The following is a 25,980-nucleotide window of genomic DNA, read 5'->3' as shown; positions in this document are numbered from 1 at the left end:
CACACACACACACACACAGAAAAGTTTGGTGTCATTTATAGAGAAGTGTTAAACAATAGCAAATGTAGTTAAACATACACCCCCAGTATTCCAGTTAAATTCATAATACTCATAATATTCATAACGAGTGGTCCTCACCTGCATTCGTCTATTCAGTCTGTTCATTTGGTGGCAGAAACAGGTGCCTGAAAACTGAAGTCTGCCTCCCATTCTACTTTTCTCAGTGCATGTTGGGAAAAGAGTGAATTTGTCATGGGGTTTGCTAGATGAGGACCCGATTGCAGGACAAGGTCGTAAGTCCATATGATGACTATAGAAAACAGCAATCCAACAGGAGGACAAACTGACTCTAAATGGGCTGGAAACACACAGAGATGACAAACTAATAAAGGACAAAAACAAGCTGACGCTATATATACACAGAAGAGAAATCAGGGCAGAGTGGAGTGAGCTGGGAGAAACGAGACAAAAACTAATCAAGATAATCAAGATAATGACAAGGGAGGAAGTAAAATTAAACAGAGACAGATGATTATCAAAATAAAACAGGAAATGAAAAACTGGAACACGGAACACAAGAGAACTTGGCACAGGAGGATAAAACAGAGGAAACTAATAACTGAAAACTGAAATTAGCCTAGCACAGAAATAAATCCCTGAACAATAAACAAATCAAGAACAAAAGAGAACAACAATAATCCGAAAGTCCAAAACTCAAACCCCAGAGCCCAGAACCTAGGATCATCACAGAACTCAATTAAATCAATCGAGTAATTTATCTACATTTTGAAGTAACTTGCTAGTAGCTCAGCTGGATTTATATTGGGTAGTGATTCAATTATTTAAATTACTTAACTGAACTTCTTTGGATAAAAGGAAATTTTGCTATAGTCTCACATGTATATTTTGATCTTATTTTAACAAAGTAAGTGTGACTTAATACTAAGCTGTTAAAATGAAGCTTTCCTGTAACTATAACAGTACAAAACAGTCGTTCTTATTATCAAAGAATGTAAGCTTTGTCTTCTTCTTCTTCTTCTTCTTTTTTTTTTTTTTTTAGCTTTTTTTAAAATTGTATTCATTTAAACAGCCATTTAGATAAAGGAGAGCGCAGATTTAAAAATGTCTGATTATGCCTTCACACTTCTTAAAACTTTCACATGGGACCTTTTTATATTTAAGGATTGCTTAATTATGTAATTACAGTTGCTCCAAGACAATAATAACAGTAAAGGACTGAACTAAATTTAATAATACAATACATTACAAATTTACAAACTATAAGAAATAGCTCAATTACAAATATCCAGTATGTTACAGAGACCTATATGATTGACATTTTACTCTGAACTGTAAAACGTTGTTATTTGTTATTTTCACTGTAGATGATGTGCAGAAGGGTGTAACTATTGCACTGTGGAATGACTTCCTGTGTCGTTCAGTGGTGCATTTGGGTAACCTCAGTCTCTCACTGAACATCATTTCCCTAATTTCCTTCGGGATTAATAAAGTATTCTGATTCTGATCATGCAGTGGGTGGGAAGTATTGTCCAGCATCGTCCTTATCTTGGACAAAATTTGCCTCTCCAGCAGGGGGCCTAATATGTACCCTTAGGCCCCATCCTTGATTCAGACACTGTCTTTCCCTTTTCACATAAATGGCCTCCTTGACTGCCCTCTCAAACCAGCGTTCCTCCCTCTCCAGAATGTGTACATCCTCATCATTGAAAGAGTGGCCACTGGCCTGCAGTGATCGGACACCATCTTTCCCCATCTTACAATGCTGTGATTGCAGCCATTCTCCAACTCTGTGCATGGTACTCCATTGATCAGTAGTTCTTGATCAGTGGTCATGACAATGCATCAAAAGAGGTAGACGATGACATCCTCATCTCCAAGGCAGGCCTGGTAAACTGAAGGGGATCCTGATGTGGCCTTAAAAAGAAGTTGTAGCTGGTCAAGGATGAGTCTTTCCAGGGTGTGTATGGCGTGGGAAGTCAGTGCTACAGGCCTGTAATCCATGCGTAGTATTCCAGTTTTTTTTCACAAGTACTATATTAAAAAGTACAGTTTAAATATAATTAAGGTCACATTTATTCCACTTTACACCAGAGTGGCATATTGTCACTGCATTTATCTTAAATCCCTTCGAAACTTCTCAGAGGATTAATTTTAATGACAGGTCAAGACCCATGAGGTAAAACTGTTGAATATTCTATGAGACACTAAAGGCTAGAAAATAGTACAAAATAATTTTTGATTCACATTAAAGCATTAATCTGAATAATGCAGCATTTAATAATTTAGCCTTGAGAACTATTGAGCTTTCTTAGTAAATAGAGCTGTTATTTTGTCCTTTTTCTATAGCAGGCCTCTACCTGCAACAGTTTTTATGCTGTGTCATCTATATTTTCACTTACGGAAGTTCTGGGAGACTCTTCTGAAAGTACCATTACCAGTCTGAAAAACAGCCAGCTATGAAGCTGTCTGTATGGCAAAGGGTGAAACGAATTGTTGATTTACTCAAAAATTCTTTCGTGACGTGAATCTCTGAATATAAAAATAAGATGCTGAGATTTATACTGATTCAGATGAAGGAGAAAGGATTCACCCCGGGCGAGCCTTAGCTACACTCTCTGCAGGGTAACAGGCAAAAAAAAAAAAAAGATTATTTTAAAGATGCAGAACTATGCATAATATAAAACTAAGCTCAGAGAAGGACTGCTTTGCTCACTTTCAAACCCACACATTATTTGCACCATAATAACTCTCAAAATTATGCAAATGCATTCATGCTCACATGTGCACACACACTGACAAAGCAGTTATCTATGCGTGGCTGCTAAATCAGCAAAGTCCCCGAGATTTGAGAGAAAAATAAAGAAAAAGAGGCTAAAATCTCTTATTTAGTTTTTCAATGAATTTATTTATGGGGTTGTTTTGATGGAGTTTGGGTTTCTCTTACAGGCTGATGTGCTTTTGATGGCATGGTGCTCCATTCGGGGTTATTTACATTTTGCTAGTCTGTAGAGAAGATGAGAGGTGAGAAAGAAAAGGGAACGTGAAGAGAAGGAGATGAACACAGAGAAAGTACAGACAAGAGGGGGAGATGAGGAAGGGTGGGGAGGAGAAAAAAGGTGAAAATAAGCATACTGTGAAGAAGAAAATGCACAGAGGGGAGTAGCAAGGTGAAAAGAAAACAAGGAGCATGAGTAGGTAGGTGAAAGCCATTTTTACACATTCACTTCAGCCCTGTACTTTTATACACATTACCCAACGGAGGTGCAAATGAGAAAGCAAATGTACTGTGCAATCAGACTGGACATTAACGATCTTTACCCTCACTTCCAATATTGGTATAGCACTGGTAATAGTCCGGGGTATTCGCAGCTATTGAGTGGTCATCCTGTCTTCTGCCTCATACACACTCAAGCAGCACCCTCCTCTAAACCATACAAAGTATTTCGGGAAGAGAGAAGGCTGTTAGTGCTAACTGTATACTGTTGTTAGCTGCATTTGAGGAAGAGCAATTCCCTGACCTGATTCTTTACACATTTTCCAAAGTTAATGTGTGGAAATACCTTTAGAGATGGTCAGGGAGGGAAAGGAGTGGATATGAAAAGAGGCAGAGATTGAGTTAAACTGATAAATCAGTAAAACTGAGTTTAGCATCAGTGCAAAGAGTGCTGACTGCTGTGACTCTATCCAGTCCACAAAAAAATCACTTCCCTCTGTAATACCAATTTAACTGAAGACACACATTTGAGAAATGTAGCTTTTTAATTTGTATTTTTACTGAGGGCTACATGAGAAGAGGAGGCAGTTAGCTTAGCCCTAGCTTAACAGTTAGAAAAGCTATTGGAGCAGAAGAGTTCAAAAATATACACTTTCAAACATTTGATGAAAAAACTTGAACAGTGCTACACAAATAAAGGTATATTTATATAGCAATGTCTAGTGGTGCTAAATGTTATCGCTACTAGGCTGCAGCTATGGTTATATAGCAGTTAGCTAGGTTTTAAATTTGGTCTTTTTATTGAATATTATTTATTTGTGGATATATATCATAATATCTATCAGTTTTGCCTTCACATAACCGCTAACCAAATTAGATAAACTTGTCCTACGTTTTGAAATAGTGGCAGTGTAGGATAAAGTAAATCAGGCTCATAGTTTGCAGTGAACACGTCCACTTACATGCAAATACTCTGATACTCTTCAAAACTGTGCTTAGGAGAATGTTTGTTCTGTTTCTGATTTGTGTTACAGTTTTCCTATCACTTAACTAGTAGTTAGCGAGTCCTGGCAGATAGGTCATTATCACTCATGTCATATACTGTACAAGGAACCATGGGAATCTGTTAGCAACCAAAGTAATAACTTGCTTGCCAGTTGGGGAATATTTATACTATAGAGCTTTTTAATTGGTTAATTGGTCTCTTTTTTGTTTAAAGTTAAGCCTAATATCTAGCTCCATACACCAAATGAATACAATTTAGAAAGAAAAGGAATAGCTACATATTTTCTCAACATGAGGTTGAATGTTTTCACATTTTATTGAGTCACTAAAGTGAATAAATTGAATTTTCAAGTCATTTGTGTGGGGTTGAATAAATTCACCACTTCTTAACCAAAGATATTTTTATTATAAAATGTGTTTTTTCACCATGCCAATTAGATATGATTCTTTGACACAAAAGCACTTCACAAAGCACCGACTTTAACCTTCAGCAGACTGTGCAAACATTTGGAATCAGCTTTTAAAAACTCAGGTAAAGAGAACAAAACTGAAGGTGAGAGTAATGAGCAGATTCAAAAAGAGAAAGGTATGAATAAGATAAACGAGGATGTAACAAGTAGAGGAGAAGAAAAAAGGGAAAGCTCTGCATTGAAAGTCTAGAATACACGTGAAGTTGCTGCGGAGCAATATCAGGCATGGATGATTTTTAAGACAAAGAGACTGCACGAATCAGAGCGTTACAATAAATAAGAATCGCTCATTCAGTATCCGTTATGCCGTCTCGGGTATGAATATCAATGTCTCTGGAAGCCTATGGTTTTAAACTGGGCTTTATGTGGAGCAGAGATGTTGTTTGTGTTGTCTACATCCCATTTGCTGTTGCATTAGATATAAATCTCTGTGCCGAGTTGGCTCTGTGTTGAATCCTAGTAATACAATGTTACCACTGTTTCTAAAAGTTCTGATCCCAAACTTTACAGGGAAACACACCGCTAATGCTCCCCTTATTCCCAGCTGATGTCCCCAGAGTTCGTGAGTGGAGATTGATTGGTTGGATCGTTTATGTTTGTGGTATGCAAGTATCATTGCTGTGTTAGTTTTTAGCTTCCTTTGCTTTGCAATGTCCTGTCTAGGTGAGTTATGACCCTTTAAGGATGGGACTAAGAGTTCGATGTGAAGGGCAGAAGTCAAAATAGCCGATACACCACCACAAATTCTTTCCTGTTAGCAAGAATAGTCAGTTATTGTGAGATATGTATAGATTTAATGTGTCTTACAGCAATATTTTAGCACAAATATTGATTAGCTGTACAGTCTGTTAATAGAGTTGTCGGTTGCTGTAATGATTTTTTTGCCCTTCCTGGCCTTGAATGGACCCAGGGATACCTAATGAAGACCATAGCAGATTATAAACGAACACAACATTAAATTTCTGTTCTCATATTCTCCTTTCTTTTTTCTTGGTCTCTGCAAGGTTTATCCAATTCTCAGTAGACTCACAGAGTAGCATTGCATAACTATCACTTCCGAGGAACAAAATTAACCTTTTCACAGTTTTCTCTATAACATGTGCATCACAGAAGTGCACATATTGGGGTTCGAAAGTTAATTATTTGGTTGCAAAAGCTGGCAGGAAAATCTAAAAGGTGCGTTGTGCAGTAACTGATGCAGCTACACGACAGATCATGGGAAATAAGGGCCTTTCTCTCAGTGCTGCTGAGCGTTTGGTGTGACAGATGGATAGCCAAAATCCACGATTCTCCAAAGTTCGGCTAAAGCTGCAGTAATGAGAAGCTTCAGCTGTTTGACGACAAACACACATGAGACTAAGTCAGTGGGAACACCACGGGGGGATTTTGTACTAAAAAGGCAAAATTAAGCAGCCGCATTTATTGATTTGTTTTGAAGCAAAACATTTGCTCGCTCTCGCTTCTATTATATGAGGAATTCCTGCTTTTGTTGACTCTCTATTAATATAAACACAAGTTGAACATATCACATTTTATTATTGATTATTTTCATATACTTACTTACTACTTACTACTTATACTTACTTACTTAATTACTTATTACTTGCTTACTTACTTACTTACTTACTTACACATTACTAAATGTGTGGATTTCCAGCTTTTCTGTTGTGTGTGACAAACATTTTTATTATTTTTGTTTACTATTCATCAGGTTCGGGCATTTAAAACATTATTTCAAGGATTAGATATTTGAAACAGGTATTTTAAAGGATTTTTTTCCCACTTTTTGTAGACTAAATAATTTCTTCTCACAGCAGAAGTGCTGTCATCTCAGGCTTCGGCTTTGGGAACTTGCGATTTCCATAAATTGATTCTCTTTGCTGTTGATTTAATAAAATAGCTGATAGATAACATAAAAAGTTGCAGCCTCGCTATATTTCTTCATTAATGTGTTCTCCCTCTCCTTGTCTTCCAGCTCTGTTTGTTACAGTGTTTTCCTCAATAATCAGCATGTTTTCTCTCTCACCTGCTCTTTGGCTCAGTTTGTTTCCTTTTCTCTAATAGATTCTGTTCTATCTGCATGTGTTGCAGGATCACTCTGAATGGGATGAAGGTGTCTAGGCCAGACGTTCGCATCGGCCGCTACAGAATGATTAAGCACGAGAGAGACAAACACAACGAGCCCAACCCACAGAGGTACTGCATCATTGTCTGAAGTCGTTCTCCGGCTTTATATTCGGATCGATCGCGCCGCTTTTGTTTCACAGCTACTCGGTTCAGACGTTTCTTTCTGAATTTTTCATTTCAGTTTGAAAGAATTATGATCGCGTGGCACTGCAGAAGTCATCAGTGGCGTGGCTTTATAATTAATGTTTCCTACAGTGCAATTTACTGCTCTGAAATGTGAGGCAGTGTTATGGGCAGCAGTGGGTCTCCTGTTCACTGCTGTCGTCCAGATTATCCACTGTCACTGTCCAGTTTTGCAAAACTTAAATGTTAAGGATACTTTAACCTTTAATCAGAGGTGTTTAAATGAGGACTTGACCTTTATTTTTAGCAGTTTCTTACACCGTGCGCATTCACACTTGGGAGTTCCCTACAACTGACAAGTACTGCAGCTTGTCATAAGAAACGGTGGGCAAAAGGAAAATTGCTACCTTAGAAGTGTGAAAGTGTTTTAGAAAAGACTTAACTTTATATATTACTTCACTAGTGGCATCTTTACAGCCTGACTGATGCAGTTTGGAGCAATTATTTTTAACTTGCTGAGGAAAGTCAGAGAATGGAAAATGTCTCAAATGAGGCTGATCATTTAGTGCCAACATTTAGAAAAGTCTTGCTCCTCTCAGTTTAATATTTGCCAAGAAGCCAGAGGAGGGTTTTTTCAGTTCTCCAGGCTTTCTGAAGCTCTTTCAGTTTTTCTTTGGCTGCTTTTTCACTCCAGTCTGTGTACAAGGTGATTTTCAGAAGATTTTTTAAGCCACTTATTGCTGACCTATGAATCATTCAAACACAAAAAGGCACCTAACTCAAGGATGAACCAGTGTTCGTTCTACACATATTACACACTTAAGCAAATTTATTTGTATCATTAGGCACTTTGTAACGAGCACCCTGTCACAAAAACACATTTATTCCCATTTTCTTTAGTTGAATATACAAAAATGCCAAGCACATCAGTAGGACAAGTATGAAATACTATTTTTGCACCAAGTTGACTCCCAAAGAGTTATTTGTCATTCCTGCCTGTCAGGTCAGGAGAGAGGTACAACAGTGAGTGTCGAGAGCATTCTGTAAAACACAGTGAAGGTCACGACTTGGGGCTGCATTTCAGTCAGTGGTGCTGGATGGAAATCATGAACGTGAAGAAGCGCCATCAGATTTTGATCCACTATGCAATGCTATCTCTCAGTCTGAGGTGCAGGTGTAAACAACATGAGTGAAACGTTTTACTCATAGTAGGATATTAACCTGTTAGCAGTCGGACGTACCGCCCACGGTACATTGGATGGTTTAGGGGACTAATTGTAAATTTGTAGGACTGCTAAGGGGTTAAAATATTTAAGCAATAGCCCGATGTCATGCAAGAAGACAAGGCGGCATGTTAACTAAATAAAATCTGTGTGGCTCAAAGGTGTGATTATAAATTCTTGTTGAACCCTTATTGATTGAAAGTAATCTAATAATAGGCAAATAGTAATATGAGCGTTGTGGCTCATGTAAGTGTAGAGAATCCTAGATGGAAACTTCATGCCTAAAAGTATCAGATGACTGAACAAAATATAAATAAAACAAACCTCTGAAGGCCACAGCTCAACCTTGGTGGTCACTAAAGATTGTGCGATTTTTAAATGCCAGGAACAAAACACTTTCACTAAACCAAAAATTGCTTTTCAGAGATACGGCCCAGGGGCTTAAATGTTGCTCTTTTGGCTACACCCATTTAAATTGCTTTTCAGACAAATGCGTAAAAACCTTCCCCTATAAGTGTGTTATTTTATGGTTTGATGAATGAGACCCAATATGCAGAGATGAGCCCTTCTAGACACATTAATCACCAGGAGTATAGCACCTCACATTAAGCTGCTTAAATGTGGATTATCACTGTTTATTCTCCTCTAAGAGCCCCCGTTTTCATGCCTGAATAGACTGGGCAACGATGCCTCTCAACACAAAAAATCAATAGCTGCTGTGGCTCCGGCTGAATGGAGACATAGTGAAATCTGTTGTCTCCTCCAGTAACATTTTAGTTTGATCTCATGTGACATTATTATGTTTCACCATTCTGACAAACTCTGCTGCCTCATGGTGGAGTGAGGTCTGGTTTAGTTGTAGCTCCTAAATTGGTTTATAAGAAGATTAAAAACTGCTGGCAACAAGAGCCATGACTGAAAGAGTATTGACTGTGTTTGCTGGAGCCAGACAAATTCTGACCAGCTTGATTTGAATTTTGAAGATGTGAGCGCTGCGTCTGATACATTGTTAAAGTTTTTGTTTAATGAGCTAGCCTGAATGGGATCAATAGCTCTTTTTACAAGAGAGGCTTTTATACAGCTTGTGAAAAAAATTACAAACAGCAAAACACATCAAAAACAGTCACAGAGCTCTGAAAAGGTGCTTCATAAAAAGTTTGGACAATACGCCAAGGTCAGTCTAAACTAAAAGAAAGCTTCACAAAGGTATCTTCGAGAATTATTTTGTAATCAAAAACTGAATTTGAAAACTTTCACTTTTTTTCTTCTTTAAAAAAATAAACTTCAGATAAACTTTCAAAGCATGCATTCTCTGGGTACTACGGCTTTCTCCTTCAGTCAAAAGACATGCTCGTTATTTTGGTTGGATTCTAAAATTAGCTGTAAGTGTGGATGTGAGGGTAACTGGTTGTCTGTCTCTTAGCCCTACGACAGACTTGGGTCCTGTCTGGTTTGTAGGGATCTACCTTGCCTCTTACCCTACAACTGCTCGAATAGCCTCGAGCCCCACCACGAGCCTGAGCTGCAAAAGCTGAAGTGTTGTATATAGTTTTTATTTTTATCTTGTTGGTAACTCATTAACTAACAAACAAATCAAGTCACAGCTATTGCACACCTTTAATACTTACTTGTATGTGACAAATTAAAGGAAATATGTTTTGTTGGTTTCCATCTTCATATTTTTATTCTCGGACTGTCCTAGAGCAGCTTTGTATGAGTCACAGTTCAAAATAATCCTTCTTTATCATAAACTGGAGTTTGGTGCATCCGCTTTGTTCAGACCTGAAAGATGCCATTTCAGCTCCTCTCCCTTTAAGGTCAAGGATGACCTTAAAAGCAGAGTTTCAGCTTTCTTCTGATTGGCTGCTCAACACGGACAAAACTTTGAAAACCACATGGGCGGGCTAATTTTTCCACAGCCAATGCTATGTGAGGCAGGTGACCTCATTATGGATTTCTGCTCTGAGACAAGAGTTAAAAAATAAAAACACACAAAACCACTTTGTCACTGGGTTGAGAAACCCCCAGGCTGGGCAACTCCCCGCTTATTCTTCACTTTCTTCTTTTTGCTGCTCCCTTTCGGGGTCATGACAGCGGATTATCTGCCTCCATCTTAGCTAACCCTAGGATCCTCCTCTGTCACACCGACCCTCTGCATGTCCTCCTTCACTACTGCCTTCACTGTGGTCGCCTTTTTTTCTTCCTACCTAGCAGCTCCACCTTCAATATCCTTTGTCCAGTATATCCACTATCTCGCCTCTGCACATGTCCAAACCATCTCGCCCTTGCCTTTCGAACTTTGTCCCCAAACTGCTCAAGCTGAGCTGTCTCTCTGAGGTACTCACTTCTAATCTTGTCCATCCTGTTTAGTTTCAGTGAAAATCTTCATGTGCCACCTCCAGGTCTACCTCCTGTCTTGTTCTTAGTGCCGCTGTCTCCAAACCATACATCATAGCAGGTTTCACTACCATTTTGTAAAAGATCCCTTTTACTCTTGACGATATCTTTCTGCAGTCACTGCTTTCACCTCTGAACCTCCTGCCTTTTCTTCTCTCTCGCTATCTCTTAACATGTCTTCCCCGCTTTCTTCTTTTATTGTTTTAGGCTAACAGTAGCACAATGTCCACCAGCACACTGTTGGCCACAAAGAGGGTCGTTGTTAACCCAGACTCGACCGATCCTGTATGAAAATGGCACATAAAGAATGAGACTTGCTTCATTTGGCCAAGATTTTACGCCCTTCCTGATGCAGCCCTCCCCGTTTATCTGGACTTGGTACCATCAATAGGAGTACACTGGTCGCATTATTTAAACTTTTCTCCATGTTGTTATGAGCATACACCATTGTAGCAGTATATGACTGAAGATAAGAAAAGCATAATAGGCCCCTTTCAACATGGAAAAGCTGAACTCTTGTCTCCTGCAGTAAGGAGATCTGAGGCATCTGTCATGCGATGGGGAGGTAGGATTTGACTTCACTTGTAGCCTGAGAGGGAACGGTCACTGCAAATCCATACAAAGCTGTTCTTGTTGATCACAAGTACCCATAAATATATTATATTTTATTATACTATAAATATGAATTGGATACCTTAAAGAGAACCTTTTTGTCTCCTCTTAACCTTAAATATGTAACATGACTTTTGGTCTTTTCTTAGTTTTTTGTTTTATTAAATCTCTTCCTTTCTTCATGCCAGTCTCCTATTACAACCTGAAAGGTAATAAATAAATAAATATAAAAAAATAAAATCACCTGAAACAAAATGGAAAGATTTTTTTTTCATGCTTCACGACTACAGAAGTAGAGATGTCAGACGTCCATCTAGATGTAATTTAACTTCAAACTTAACAATCTGTCCTGGAAAAAGGCGGCAGGAACTTGAATGCAAAGATGTGTAAAATAACCAGGCCTGTTTAATGTGTCATCTATCATTGTTTTGTGTATGTGTGTATATGTGAAAGTGTGTGTGTTTGACTCAGAGAGAAAGATTCAACGATCCCTCTGTAATTGCCTGCTGAAATGACACCGTTAGAAATAGGAGCCAGCTAGGTCAAAGTGGTCTAGTTGCCTTCATCAAAATCAATAAATCAGCCAGTGGACTGAAAGAGAGAGGGAGAGAGTGTTTGTGTGTGTGCACACACTCGTGCGTGTGTCTGATTGATACCTTTTTGTCGTTTTCCTCCTCGTCTTGATGGTCATTCTGGACTCTATAGACCATAGACCACACTTCCTCAATAAGAGGTGACACCAACAGGGATGCTATTTATTTGAGGTCGATGCATTATTCATAACTGTGGCGAGGGGCAGAAAATAGCTGCCTATTAGTGGGCAAAAACTTCATTTTTACAGCCCTTCTGGACACTCATTATAATGTTCCGGAAATTTTGACTTAAAGGATCTGTTTGAAAAGAAGCAGGATTTGGGCTTAAACAAAGCATGGCAGCTTAGAATAATCAGGAGGCTGTGAAAGGAAAAACCGCCACCTCATGGCAGTATGGGTGAAGGGGAGAGTGTTTTTCTCTGTCCTTTCTCTGCTGTACAGTTTTGCATTTATTTTAATTTACTTTAAAGGGTCTTTTTTCTCTCTGCAGGAAATTCTTAAGTCAATTCAATATGCCAGAACATCTAATGTTTTCTGAAGAGAGCATGAAAAAAGGCAGAAACAAGGAAATAGTTGTTTGGTTACCAGAGTGAACCCTGTTCTCTGAGACACACCAAAGAAAACACAGCAAGCTAACATGTTCACAATAAAAATGCACATTTGCTGTTGTTTAGCAGATTTATCATTTACTTCATCATATTACTTTAGCTTGCATCCGATGATTATTGCTAAACCCAAAGTGGCATTCATAAGAGGGCAAGAGTGCATTTGCAGCTAATCTCTGAACATATTTCAGTCTGGACCAAACTACCAATTAACCAACACTGCCACCTATCACACCACCAAATGCAACTCAAGATGGTAAACCTAAAATCAATCATGTATTTGTACATGAATCACCTATACATAATGATTTGCTTGTATATTCAATTGATGATTCAAGTTGAAGATGATTCCACTCAATTCTTATGGATTTCCATAATCCAAGTAATGTGACTGGCATAACCAGCCTATTGTATGCCTGACATGATGTATTCTCGGAGCTGTGGATGAGCAACCAATGGTTACCAGGGGGTTAGTGAGTGGCCTGTAGGCCTGCATAACTGTGGCTTCAGTAATTGATTTAACAGAAATTGCCAGCAGCCACTCTCAACCAGTCAGGGAATACTTTTTTCCCTAGCAACCACCGGTTGCCAGGCGAGAAGCCAGTCTCTAGTCCTGTATGACTGGAGCCTTAAGTAAAAAGTGTCAATGCATCTGTTTGATTTTGCAGAATTATCTAACAAAACATTAACAGCAACACTGTTGTTAATTTTTGTCATGGAATAAATCTGTAATTGAGGTTTTGCAGACGTGACAATTAACAATGTAACATCAACTTGGCCGAAAAAAATGATTATTCCCTGATTGATTGTGTTTGGTTGCTGGAGGTTGACAGCTGGTTGCTGGGAAAATAATTGCCAAAGCCTCCAGGCACACAGACCGACCGTCAAGGACCATGATTGCTTTGTTTGTTAGCATATAAACTCTTACCTTTTACCATAAATTTCTTAATTTGTCAGTTCTTTAGTCCAAGAGATGATTTAGGGATACTTGTTGATAGCTTTCAAATGATATCACATACCCAAAAATTTAGCAACCAATAAGGTGTCAATGGCACAATAGGATTCTATACTGGGAAATATTCAAAAATTGATAGAATATCATAAATAGACTACCTTTAAACCATTTACGTTGCCTTGTTCTGAAGTATATCAAGGAGTTTTTGGTCATTGGCCCCTTATGTGCCGTATATATATTCAGCATGTATATGCAGAACACACACGTGTGTGTGTGTGTGTGTGTGTGTGTGTGTGTGTGTGTGTGTGTGTGTGTGTGTGTGTGTGTGTGTGTGTGTGTGTGTGTAAAGTTTCATTTTAAGGTTGTTCTTGCAGAAGCCTGCCAATTGCACTGATAAACTAAGCTTTTGTTTCCGCTTTTTGTCTTCAGGTGCAGAGTTTCTTCTCTGTTTAGATTCAGATTAATGATTGAGCCTTTTGGGAGAGTTTATCTGGAGTACCTGCGTAATGTCCAGCTTTTACCAAGGGAAGCGTTGTCTTGACTATCTGATGAATGTTTGCTATCTCCTCTGCACACATGCATTCACATTAACTCGAACATTCACAGGAGTCCATTCTCTCAGCTTGTCTGAAATGCTGGTTAGGCATAGCAATGAGATGTTGTGCCGATGGATGTAAGAAAGAGGAACATTAATCACAAGCTACAAGTATCAGTTAGAGCACACACCCATACACCATTTGTATCGGGCAAACAGCATTGCAATTGAACCAGATGCACAGCAAGCGCATTCAATATGCCATCCCTTTGTTATCATCCTGGGACATTGCAGCTTCAGAGGGTGTTTGTGTGTATTTGGGTTGATATCTGTATGTGTATGTAACCAATAATAAACCATAACTAATAATTACCTTTAAAGATAAAAATGTAACCTAACATCACTTTAAATTTACAGTTTCATTCATAATACAGAAGAAGTGGGAGGTAGTTCTCATTTGCTAATTTATTACTGAGAGACTAATGATGAGAGGATTGATAAATTCTCACACCTGGGTAGTAAATATTATCTTAGCTTAGTATAGCTAGCTAGAAACAGCTAGCCTACATCTGAAAGAGATAAAGAAAATCCACTTATTGACTTATCTGATGCACACTAATTAATTTCTTCTATATGAATGACTTAATTTCATAAAAAAAAACAACATTTAAAAAAACAACAACATTGATCTTTAGCTGGACTGTTAGCATTAGCAGCTAATCTGCTTACCAGTCCTGTGAGCTGTTGTAGTTTATTATGTTACGTGACTTGATAGATATCTTTCTAAGCTATGTTTGTATTTGTTATATCTAACATATCTTATCTTAATTTTGATTCGATAATTATTATATACTTGGGTATTATAATGAACTTATAATAAAATACTGCAGTTTAAAAAGCTTTAGTGTTTCTTTCCTATAGACTCAATAAATAAATGAAGGTTAAGTCATTTTCTGATGGTGGACTGATTGGACACAGATCTAAGGGTACTGAAAAAAAACCAAACTTAACCTTACCTCGATCTGTAGTTGTTGCTGTGCTGTCAAAAGCTAAGTACACCCTTACTTCTTGCATAGGACTTAAGTGGGTATGTAGCAAGCAGCTGCTACTAATTAAATGCACCTGATTAATTGAAAAACTTTTGGCTTAAATGTTTTGGCAGCTTGCTGGTCTGAAGCATTCAGGTGTGTGTTAACACAATGCCACAATCTTCCCAGAAGTGGATGTCCCAGTAAATTCACCCAAAAGTCAGACCTTGCATTGCTCAAATAAATTTTTTAAAAGATACATCTCAGTTCATGGCAGTACAATTAGAAATTGACTGAACATGTTTGACTTATTTGGAAGGCTAGTCAGACCATGCCTGTCTACTAAAGTATTCTAGATTTAAATGTGAGGCTATCTTTCTGAGAGCTAAAGCTTGTCCTAAATTGGGTCAAATCAACAGGACAATGGTCCCAAGGACAGCAACAAATCTACAAATGAACAGAATACAATCAAGATGCTGCAATAACCCAGTCAAAGTCTAGACCTTGACCTGAGTAAAGTGCTGTCACTGGACTGTAAGAGAGCTATGCATACAGCAAATTAAAGAAGCCTACAACCCTCGAAGAACTGAAGCAGCATTGTAAAGAAGAATGGACCAAAAGTCATACAGAATACAGTTACTTCAAGATATTCCTGCAAAATGTGGTTCTTAAAAGTTATTGATATACTTTTTACTTTTCGCAGTACTGCATTAGAGTCCTGTAAAACCTTTCTTTCTTAAGAAAGAACCAAATGAGTTACCCAAACTCTTCTTTTAAGATTTTTTTTTTCAAACAAGGTTAAGTGGGCCAACTCAAAATGTGACACTAGAGCAAAATAACCCTGATTAGCTGGCACGACAATCTATTGTTGAGATTCTTAACCAGAAATGTTTTCCTGTGAGACCCTCAGTGGAATTAAAAAGGAGCTTTACTTAGCCCAGTCAGGACGTCTGGAAATCAGGCTAATGAATATGTAACGAGGATGTCTTTGTCTCGCCCTCTAACTCTAGAAAGTAAGTCCAAGAGCTTTGAAAGGATACATAAGGTAACCTACAGGGTGTGCCTGTATGTGTGTGTTTACATGTATTAGATATTCTTTATACTGAATGTAGGCAGGGATTGTGTTTAATATTCTTCGTATGATAGAGTCATCCAAAGATTTAGCTTTCCCCCCCTTCATTCGCTTTATTTTTAATATCACTATATCTCCATCCATCTGTCACACCCAGACATGTTTATCTCATCGCCTATCTGTCCTTCATTTTTCTTCCCTGTCATCCAACCTCTGTTTTACCTTAAACACGCTCCCATTCCTCTTCTGCTTCCTTTCTCTTTCTCCTAAATGAATTCCCCCTCCTTCCAGGTAAAAGTGCCGTCTTTTTGTAGAAGTCAGAGAACAGGTGATTCTATGTATATGTTACTGTATTGTATATTGTGCAGCAGGAAGATGCTTGACAACGTTTTTTTTACCCAGCTTCCGTTCATGCCAATAAAGATTTTTGATTTGATTTGAGAGAGACAGAATGCAGGAAGAGAAGAGAGATCTCTGCTCGTCAGCTCTGACAAGGATCTGTAGACTCACTGGTCCATGTCGGACTGAAGTGTCATCTCCAGTTGCATGTCCAAGCATATCATTAAGAAGACATTTTTTGTTGCAGTCAGTCATGGCTGTCTTTTGAAAGTGAGTGTGGAGTTCTGGGTGTTTGCACACATCAGCTCTTTCTCTGCTCAGAGACCTCAAAAAAAAAAAGAAAAAAAGGAAGAGATTTTAAGACAAGAGTGTAAACACGCTGGTAGACACTGTGGCCTCATTTCCATTCTGAATGCCTGCAAAAACTCATGCTACTACAAGGGTGACAGGCGTGTTTGTGTTATGAATCTGTTTTAATGCCAAAGGTTGCATCACATGCTGAACTGAGGCTCAGCAGCCACTCTGTGTAACTGCCTGACACACTGTGTGAATTTTTTCCCCCATCTTTAATACCAAAATCAGAGCGCTTTCTGATGTAACTGCTGAATCACAGCCCATGGAAAAAGATATCCCGGCATAAGACAGACAAACCCAGGTAGATATTATAGATCATCCCGTTCTCTGAGTCCCTGTGCTAGGCCACAGCACCACCTGTTGGTCACGATCAGCTTGGGGAAAAAATCAGATGCTCTATTTTCTTAACTTTTAGGAAACTTTAGCCAGTAGACATCGGGCTCTTTTCATCATATTGGTTAAATGTGCACAGCAGCACATTGCAGATGGAGTTCATGCATGTTTTTGAAAGTTTAATCTTTTCTAATATCTGTTTTTGTTTTGTTTTTATTTGCCTTGAATGCTTTCTGGACTAGTTTATCCCCTGTCTTTAAGTTATTTCCAATCTCTGCAGTGTCCTGTGCACAGAATATGATCTTTTGTGTATATTTGTGCATTGCATATTCCATTAAAAGTGCGCCTGCAAAATAAAGCAGCTGTGCTCTGTGCCGCCGCAACCCGGAATTGGATTAGAGGATGGAAAAAATGACCAAACTTGGCACAACTTTCAGATGCAGTTTTAAGGGTTTGCAAATATACAAAGGTTATATACGGGGGGAAACATTAAGACGGACTTTTGCGAGATCTCGCAAAAGTCCGTCTTAATTTTTTTTTTCTCCCATGTCCCCTGCGGGGCTCCGTAGTTATACTTCTTTTTGACTTTTTTATTATTAAAAACTTGCACTGGAACCTACAGCTAGGCCTTTTTTTTCAGTTTTCCTCATTTTTTTCTTTCCTTAGCAGTGTGTCAGGCATCTGGTTGCTTTTTGTAGAATAAAAAAAACAGTTGACGAGAAGAAACGATTGATTTATATTTTCTCATCCACATTGCAGCATTGCTGTAACTGTAACCGAACTTGGGCTGTAACCTGGTACCTGGTACTTTTTATCTGGTACTCCTGTTTTTGTTTTGTTTTTAACTTACACTGAACTGAATCTAATATTCTTGATTGTCTCCTTCATTTCCTGCTCTCTCCCTGCCCTTCCTTCCCTCTCTTCATTTACTCCATTAGATTCAACAAAATACAGAACACCAAGAACACAATGAAGAAGGACGGCATCAGCTCTCTGACCTACAGACTGGTTCAAGTCAGGAAGTATCCTCTGTACACGAACATCTCCGTGGAGATCGGCAAGCCACCACCTCGGCCCATTAAGGGCTAGAAGAAATGAAAGAGAGAAAGTGGACGATGTGGGGGAGGATGCAACTGGCCTAGCGAGAGGAAGATGTGAAAGAAGAGAACTTAAAGGACGGAAAGAAAACTGAGAGTGTCTCACAGGCATCTGAATGAATATGAAATTGAAAATAAGAGAGCAAAACTTGTCGCAAGCACATCATAGTGTCTCTTTCTGCCTTGTTTCCACTCTATTCAGCTTGATATTTCTCTCTTTTAGGACTCAGGCTCTTTCCACCAACAACTTCTTGAAGCAGACAGTGGGTGCTATCACACCTGTAACAATCAATGACTGCAGAATGAATAACTTGTGGACCAAAGGTGGATTATCAGTGGCGTCAAACTTAAGTTTTCCTATCAAACTGGAGGGCAACCGATGGCATGTTGACAGCGAGCATTGACAGGAACTGCTGGTGTGTCATGTAACACTTTGTGACACTTTCTTAAATGTTGACGATGGATTTCTCGTAACGTCTTAAAACTGTCTCCATGAGAAAACGTACAGACTGTTTTCATGCATACTTTGAAAATGCAAGAAAGAACTAACTTTGTGCGCATTAACAGCCCCTGGAGTCAAGCTGTAACATTACCACAACATACTGACATGCAGTGATGAACTGTGTTACTGTGTCTAACGGCTTGCATATCAGAGACATCAGCGTCTCTTGTCCTGTGATGCTAACAGACAATTTGCTTTGGACATTTTCGTCAGGGAGTGACTTGTTTGGATCTAATTACTCAATCAAACCCTCTGCTATCAATTAATGAATGTGTATTGTGCCTGCATCTACAGCAGAAGACTCAAATGAGTGCTGGTGACACATGAACACGCTGATGAAACACGTTTGTCAGCCGCTACAGACGACCGGGAACTCTCTTTTTGTTCTCTGTTTTTATACATATATATGAAGTTAAACTCTGGAAGCAGAAGCTGACTTGTTGAGAGTTTTTCAACAACAGTAAATAAACTGAAAGGATGAAAGGGTTTCTCCTGTATGCAGTGTACTGAAACTATCTTTGGAGAGCATTTGAAATCAAATGGAAGAACTGAAGACAGCAGGTCTGATACATACTGACAGCTCAGTTATGATTTTGACCCCCTGCAGCACATAAGGAGATTATACTTCTGGAAACTTCTTTTTTTTCAGTTTATTTTGCTAATATGCACTTTAAAGTCAACATTGAGCTAATACTCCTTTAAAAGATATTGGAAATTTACCATATTTTCTGCATATACAGTATTCCCCAAAGCTCCAGACATCCACTGGTGTTGGTTTTCTTTTAGCTAATGTCACTGTTAACGCTAAATTTGGTTGAAAAGTCAGGGGGTGAAATTTGTTTTGTTTGGGTGTCTTAAAAGTTTTAAATTTGGTCCAAAAGTGAACGTTTTTTACCAAATAGGCTAATATTACTGGGCAACCTGTACAGATATGTGCAAAATTTGTTGGGCAAAGACACAGATTTTGTCATTTGTATACCACCACAGTGGTTTTAAATCACCCAATCCAGATCTGATTGCATTGCAGAGGTTTTGCATTAACCATTTAGGAAATTCAGCCACTTTTATATGCCGTCCCCAATTTTTCAAAGGCTCAAAGTTATTTGGACAATTGGCTGAAAGGCAGTTTCATGGGCAGGTGAGGTCTGTTATCTTGTTTTTTCACAACAAGTGAACCAGACATAATATCTCAAGTTACAGCTCTTCAAAGTAATTTCAAATATGACGCCAAGAGAGATGTAAGTGCAAGTGAGGGAGGCCATTATTAGGTTGAAAAACTAAGATAAACCTATCAGTGACACAGCAAAAACCTTTTCCAAATCAAAAGTCTGGTTCATTCTTAAAAACAATGGATGCACTGACCAGCGCAGCAACACCAAAAGGCCTGAAAGACAAAGAAGACAACTAAAGTGAATGATAACACGGATGTTAAGAAAAACAACTTCTTGTCTAACGAAATCAAGAATGAACTCAAGGAGGTAATGGTATCATTGTCAAAGTCCACAATCATGAGACACCTTCATGAATGGAAATACAGACGTCTTATAACAAGATCTAAGACCCCTAATTACACAAGTGAATTGTGAAGTGTACACACTATGCTCTCTGCTCAGATTCAACCAAAGTGCAAATGGATAATGACCCAAAGCAATCTGAGAAAGCAACCCAAGAGTTTTTCCTTTACAGGCAAAGGAATTAGAGATTCTTCAATGACGAAGTCGGTGACCTTATTTCAGCCCAACAGAGCTTTTCAGTTATTAAATACAAAAACAGAAAGCCCCACAAACGAGCAGCAGTGGAAGGTGGTTGTAGTAAAAGCCGAGCCATCTCAAGGGAGGAAACACAGCATTTGGTGATGTCCTTGGGTTCTCGACTCCAAGCAGTTATTGACTGCAAAGGAGTTTCATGAAAGTATTAAAAAAATCTTTAAAATTACGCTGGTTTGGTTAATAGTTTTAAAAAAATTGATGTAATTCCTAAGCCATTAATTCAAACTTTTTGTTAAACCCCTTGAATTGGAATTTGAAGCTGAAAGTCTGCACTTCAGCCACCTATTGATTAAAACCCACTGCACTGTGCACATAATTGTAAAAAATTATGTCTTTGTCCAACAAATTATGGACCGAACTTCAAGTGTGTATACACATGTAAATGATGTTTTTATTCTCATTGTGTGTTGCATAGTGATGGTATTTGTGTACACCTCTGGAGAGGCTAAACACATTGTTCCAGCATGCTAGAGCAGCACAGTAGGAGCAGGATGAGCGCCGCAGCCTCATAACGAGAAGGTTCCATGTTTGAATCTACAAAACAACAATCGACAAAAAAGGGACATCAATCCATCGATCTGTTCATCAATGGATTGATGTCATCCTGCTGTTCATCCTTTACTTTTTAACCAAATCTTGATGTCGTTCAGACATCTGGCAAAATTGTCTCCCACCGTCATCCCGCCGTCTTTTGAACAGGTTTTTGCTCGGTGGGATGTCGAAGAAATGAGCTGTCAGTTATGTTTTATGAGAAAAAAGCAGCGTGAATACAAAAGCTGACTCTTGTAAGATTTACAAGCGGCTCCACGGGCAGGACAAGGTGAAATAATTCTCAAGGTCTCTTTTAAGCCTACAATCTAACTTGGTAGTCTTTTTTTTTTTAAGTGTCACAATTCATTAATAGTCCGTTGATACTATAATATTAATATGCCGTTTTATCTCTCTGCTATCTCTCCTGTCAATCGTTTAGCAGGAGACGATCATATCCGGACGGAGGAAATTATAAGGTGCTGCTCTTTGGCTGGTGGAAATTGTTAATTTTAGGGCAGTAATGAGAAGTTACAGTTTGAGCAGTATGACTGACGTCCCTATTGCTGCTTCAGATTTTATCAACATCAGCTGTCAAGCCTACATGCTAAACGGTTTTATCACGCATTCAGATTTCACAATCGATGGGCTAAATTAATCCTTTTTTTATTTAAAGTTCTGGAACTTTTTGTCTCATGTTTACTTCTGTCATTTCTTCCATCACCGCATTGAAGTCTTTGACTGTTTTGTACTTTGATGCTTTGCTTTTCTTCTTCTTCTGTTTTCTTTTCCTGGTCTGTACTGTCAGTGTTGTTATTGTTGACGCCTAAACGCCAAACTGATGCCTTTAGAAGTGATGTGTGCTAAGGGGAAGGGAAGGTTATCTTGAATTCTTTCTTTTGGGCAAAGATGACGCGATAGAAATGTGTGTTTTGAGATTGAAAATATTTAAATGTTTGTTTCGGTGCAAAAAATAAAGAAAGCATTAGCAGTATGTTTTCATGAAAGTGGCAGGGGGTTTGCATAAAGTCTTGCGACTGCAATTTGAACCACAGAGAACAATTTGGGGCTTTTATTTTGGTGAAAATCGAGCACCATTGGCCTCCTCTTTGGTTAGCCTTGAGGCAAAACTGTTCCCATCTGTTTGGCTCTCTGTTATCTTTGCCTCAAGCTTATTGGAAGGTATCAACGCTCTTTTCTGCACACGCACACACACACACACCCGAGCACACACGTTCATTCAAACTGTCCACCCCTCCCTTTTTTTTTTTTAGCACCATCTCCCTTTTCAATGCCTCTTCTTTTGTACTCTGCCAGTTTAGGTTGTTTGTGGCAATGGCACACTGTTGTGCTTTGTGATGAACCCACTTCAGGCGCAGCCGTGCCTCACAAGGGTGCTTCGACTTTCAATAGATATTGACAGGGCCTCTCTTTGAGTCTGTGAAGTCCCGGCCACTTACTGTATCTCCATTTTCTTCTTTCTCGGCACACATCCCCATCCTTGTATCTCCCTTCTTTTCATGTCCTCTTTGGATGTCGTCATTTTATTTTTCACTTTTCTCTCTGTGCTTTGATCCTATTTTTTTGTTTTTTAAGCAGTAGTCTCCTGGTGAGTTTTTGTGTTGTCAGACTGCACACAGGGGTCAACAACGATCCCTTCTCTAAAGTGTTTACAGCTCACGCAGTGCAATATTACAGATTCATTCACCTCTATATCATGTTCTTCTTTTAAGTCATTGTTGAGGGATGTGGGATGACATTTTAAGGACTAGTTTCAATTCTAATGCAGTCATGCAAATTTTTTAAATTTGTCTTATAAACCTGTTGTGTTATCTAAACATAATCAAAGATTAAAGGCAGATAAAATGATGGCATCACTATTTTCATCATTCTCGCCATATCAAAGGGACAGTGCAGCAATTTAATGTGCTTTGTAAAGTTGTGGCCACTCCGGCCAACATATCCCAGCTGTGCGGTTAGCTTTAAAATAGAAGTTTAAAAATCTTTCATAGAGTTGGTAAGTGCAATTGGACATTTTGGGCAGTCAAGAAAAAACCCCTTTAAAAAGAATTAAAATTACTTCCCTGTTTACCAAAAGATTAATGAAGAATTTGACTCATATTCGCTGGGTTCATTTTGCATGGGCTTAAAATGTTGGTGCATGCTCTGCCCTTAACTGTGGATCAACTATGAGTGGGTTCAACACCTTTTAAGTCACTTTGAACTAGAGTTCAAAACACAGTTCCAGCTGCCTTCTCCTCGATGGCAAAGGCAGCAGGAATTCATGGGCACTGTGGTATTTCAAGTCACACCTAAACAAATAGACTGAACTGTAAAATTTGTGGAGTGTCCCTTTAAATGTAAGATCAATCCTTCTGGGAAGCCTTTATGAGATGAGAAGTTGACAGAAAGTTGAAAAAAGGTATAATTTAAAGCAGGAGAGGGATGGGTGCAGTGCAGTGTGTATAAAATGTGGGTTAAAGATGTAAAAATCAGCAGAAGAAACTTTAGCATAAGTAGTATTTGAAAGAACCACGAGGAGTGCTTGATGTTTCTTGTTGGACTTTTTGACTTTTGAAGCTGTTCCAGCTGTCAGGTAAACCTGGTGGTTCAACTATTCAAAGCGCTTTTTTTCTGATACTTTTTTTGTTCATCTGCTGCCGATGGCAGACGGGACTTTCAGGCCTGTGGGTGTTTTTAAAGATTTCCTGTACCTGTATGTTTTTTTTTTCTTTTTGTACATTGAATGTTGAAAATGTTATATCTTATATAGAATGCATTAAATCATATCAAACCTACTTTTTCTATACAATCAATAAATCTGCAGTTAAAAAGATACTGTGATGATGGTGTGTTTCATGTTTCTTTGAATATTTCCTCTTGATCTCAAACAGTCCAGTTGAACTTCTGCAGACTTTTTTTCCTCTTTTCTCTCCTGAGTGCTTCTTCTTCACCCTTCGTGGTTTTTACACCATTCTGCATTTATTCATTAGTTGTTCTCAGGCTCTATTCTTATACTCTGTTTGACCTGTCTTCCTCCACTCAGCCCCAAACAGTCACAGAAAATGACTGCCCCTCCCTGAGTTTTGCACTGCTGGAGGTTTCCTCCTGTTAAAAGGGAGTTTTCCCTTCCCACTGTCACTTCCCACATATATTGCTCATAATAATATAAATAAAACTGAATTAAATTCTGTCCCCTAGTTAAGTCGACAACACGAAAGCCTTTTCGTCCTCTTGTTGTTTTAGTTTACTGGTTCTTTATCGTTGTTGTTTTTTTTCCAGGAAGCTGCTTGTTTCCCATTGTCAGCAGAAAAGCTCTGCAGGGGCATCGGGCAGGTGTCCTCACAGACAGAAGCACAGTAAATGAGTCACTCGGAGTAAAAAGAAGCAATTCAAAACAGACAAGTTTAATGGGCATGAAAAAGGAGTTTTAATTTGAAGAATTTTTGCACATTTTCTCTGCACACCTGTATGGATTATCAAAAAAGGTATGCAGCATCACATCACATCAGTTCCCTTCATATCAGCCAGTAAATTGAAAGCTGCACTTGTAGGAATTCTTTCATATTTTGTGAAATACAAACACAGCGTCTTCTTATTAATGATATTTAGCTACAATGGATCAATGGCACTGATGCAGGCAGCAGCAGCCCGAGATTATTATGTAATGTCAAAGCGGTAAACACAGAGTTTTAAACTTGAAATCACTTTTGTTTTTTTCTATGAAATGTCCCTCATGATCAAAGTGAGAAATGATGACAAATTACAGAAGGTAGGCCTGCTGCCTATCAATGTTTCTGTTTAAAAAAAAAAAAGACAATATACTTCATGCTACATTTCATTCTGAAAACAGTAAATCATAATTTTCCACTTGGAGAGTGCAAATAATGTAGAAGGTTGTTTGTATAAAAGCTACACCTTTCTTGTGAAAAATGAGCAAAGCTGTGAGTTACAGATTGATGTTTTTTTTTCTGCTCTACAGTGTACATGTACAAATCACATTCTCCTAAATGAACCCCTGCTTTCAAATATTACACTTGTCTACAACTACTGTACAGTCATATGTCAGGCCATACTCTCATACATTATATTTCAATTAGCATGGAAATTGAACTACAATATTTATAGAACAGACACAAAGTTGTTTATTGCTCCGTTCTGCTGTTTCCTAGTCTAAATTGCATCACAGTGATGCATGCATTTTACTGCTGCATCAGCTGGTGACAGGTCAATTATCATTTCTTGTCATCCAATAATTACATTGGCTTTGTTCTGATGCTTGAAATACCTCCTTGGTCCTCCCCAAGGTCTGCAATAGCCCACTCATCTCTCTCTCTCTCAGAAAAACACCAATCATGATAGGAAGGCCACTACTCAAGGGTCGTTTAATTTACTTGTTCCTGTTAGATTTGTTTCATTAAAGATTCTTCTGTAGTAGTGCAGGTATTGGGAACAAGTGTTGGAGTGTTTGTTGTCCATTTAAAACAACATTACTGGAACCTAAATTTGTGTTTTTGAAGTTCTTATAATTCTCAGCTATTGTCCTGTCAGTGACAGCTTTAGTGTTGTTTGTTACACTGAAATGTTGGATTAGGTATCCTTGTCCTGTTGCCTAAGGTACAATGCTGTGCAAAAGTCTTGAGCCACATGTCATTCTTTATATTTTGTTTCAAAGTAGGCAGGCTTTATTGTAATTTTTCAAATTGGTCTGAGCAATAGTTCTCCAAACTTTGAGAGGCTTTGCAATTTTTTTTCTTTGGACCGTTTTGGACGGTCTTTGCTGTTTTGATTATTTTTGAAGGGCGGTCTTTTATTTAAAAAAAAAAAACCCTCAAGAGATTAACCAGTGTAAGAGAGATTAGATAAGAGACGATTTAGCAAATTTAAAATCATATGTTTAGGCACATGATACAAAAAATATCAAAGTTAACACAATCTGAGAGACAGAAAATAGCATTTTTGCACCAACAAGAAGCGAAGGTCCGAAAGAACTTCTAGCAGAAAACTTGTCATATTTTGACATTGTGTGCAGTGTGAACTTAAGGAATTTGAGGAACTGGACAAGTGGAGGAAACCGG

The 25,980-nt window shown here is 38.5% G+C and overlaps 1 protein-coding gene across 1 annotated transcript in view; it reads left to right on the top strand.

The window, feature by feature from the left end:
* The window catches only part of b4galt2 (UDP-Gal:betaGlcNAc beta 1,4- galactosyltransferase, polypeptide 2), a 197,965-nt gene extending 175,474 nt beyond the window's left edge, over positions 1-22,491 (top strand). The window contains exons 7-8 of the mRNA XM_005742547.1: positions 6,802-6,906; positions 17,945-22,491. Of these exons, the coding sequence (XP_005742604.1) occupies positions 6,802-6,906; positions 17,945-18,095 (256 nt within the window). The 3' untranslated portion in view covers positions 18,096-22,491. The remainder of the gene's footprint in view (positions 1-6,801; positions 6,907-17,944) is intronic.
* Positions 22,492-25,980: the final 3,489 nt, after the last annotated feature.

The sequence above is a fragment of the Pundamilia nyererei genome, unplaced genomic scaffold (assembly GCF_000239375.1).
Source record: "Pundamilia nyererei isolate P.nyererei 1_Seehausen unplaced genomic scaffold, PunNye1.0 scaffold00121, whole genome shotgun sequence".
Taxonomy (NCBI): Eukaryota; Metazoa; Chordata; class Actinopteri; order Cichliformes; family Cichlidae; genus Pundamilia; species Pundamilia nyererei.
This window is presented reverse-complemented; position numbering and strand designations above follow the sequence as displayed.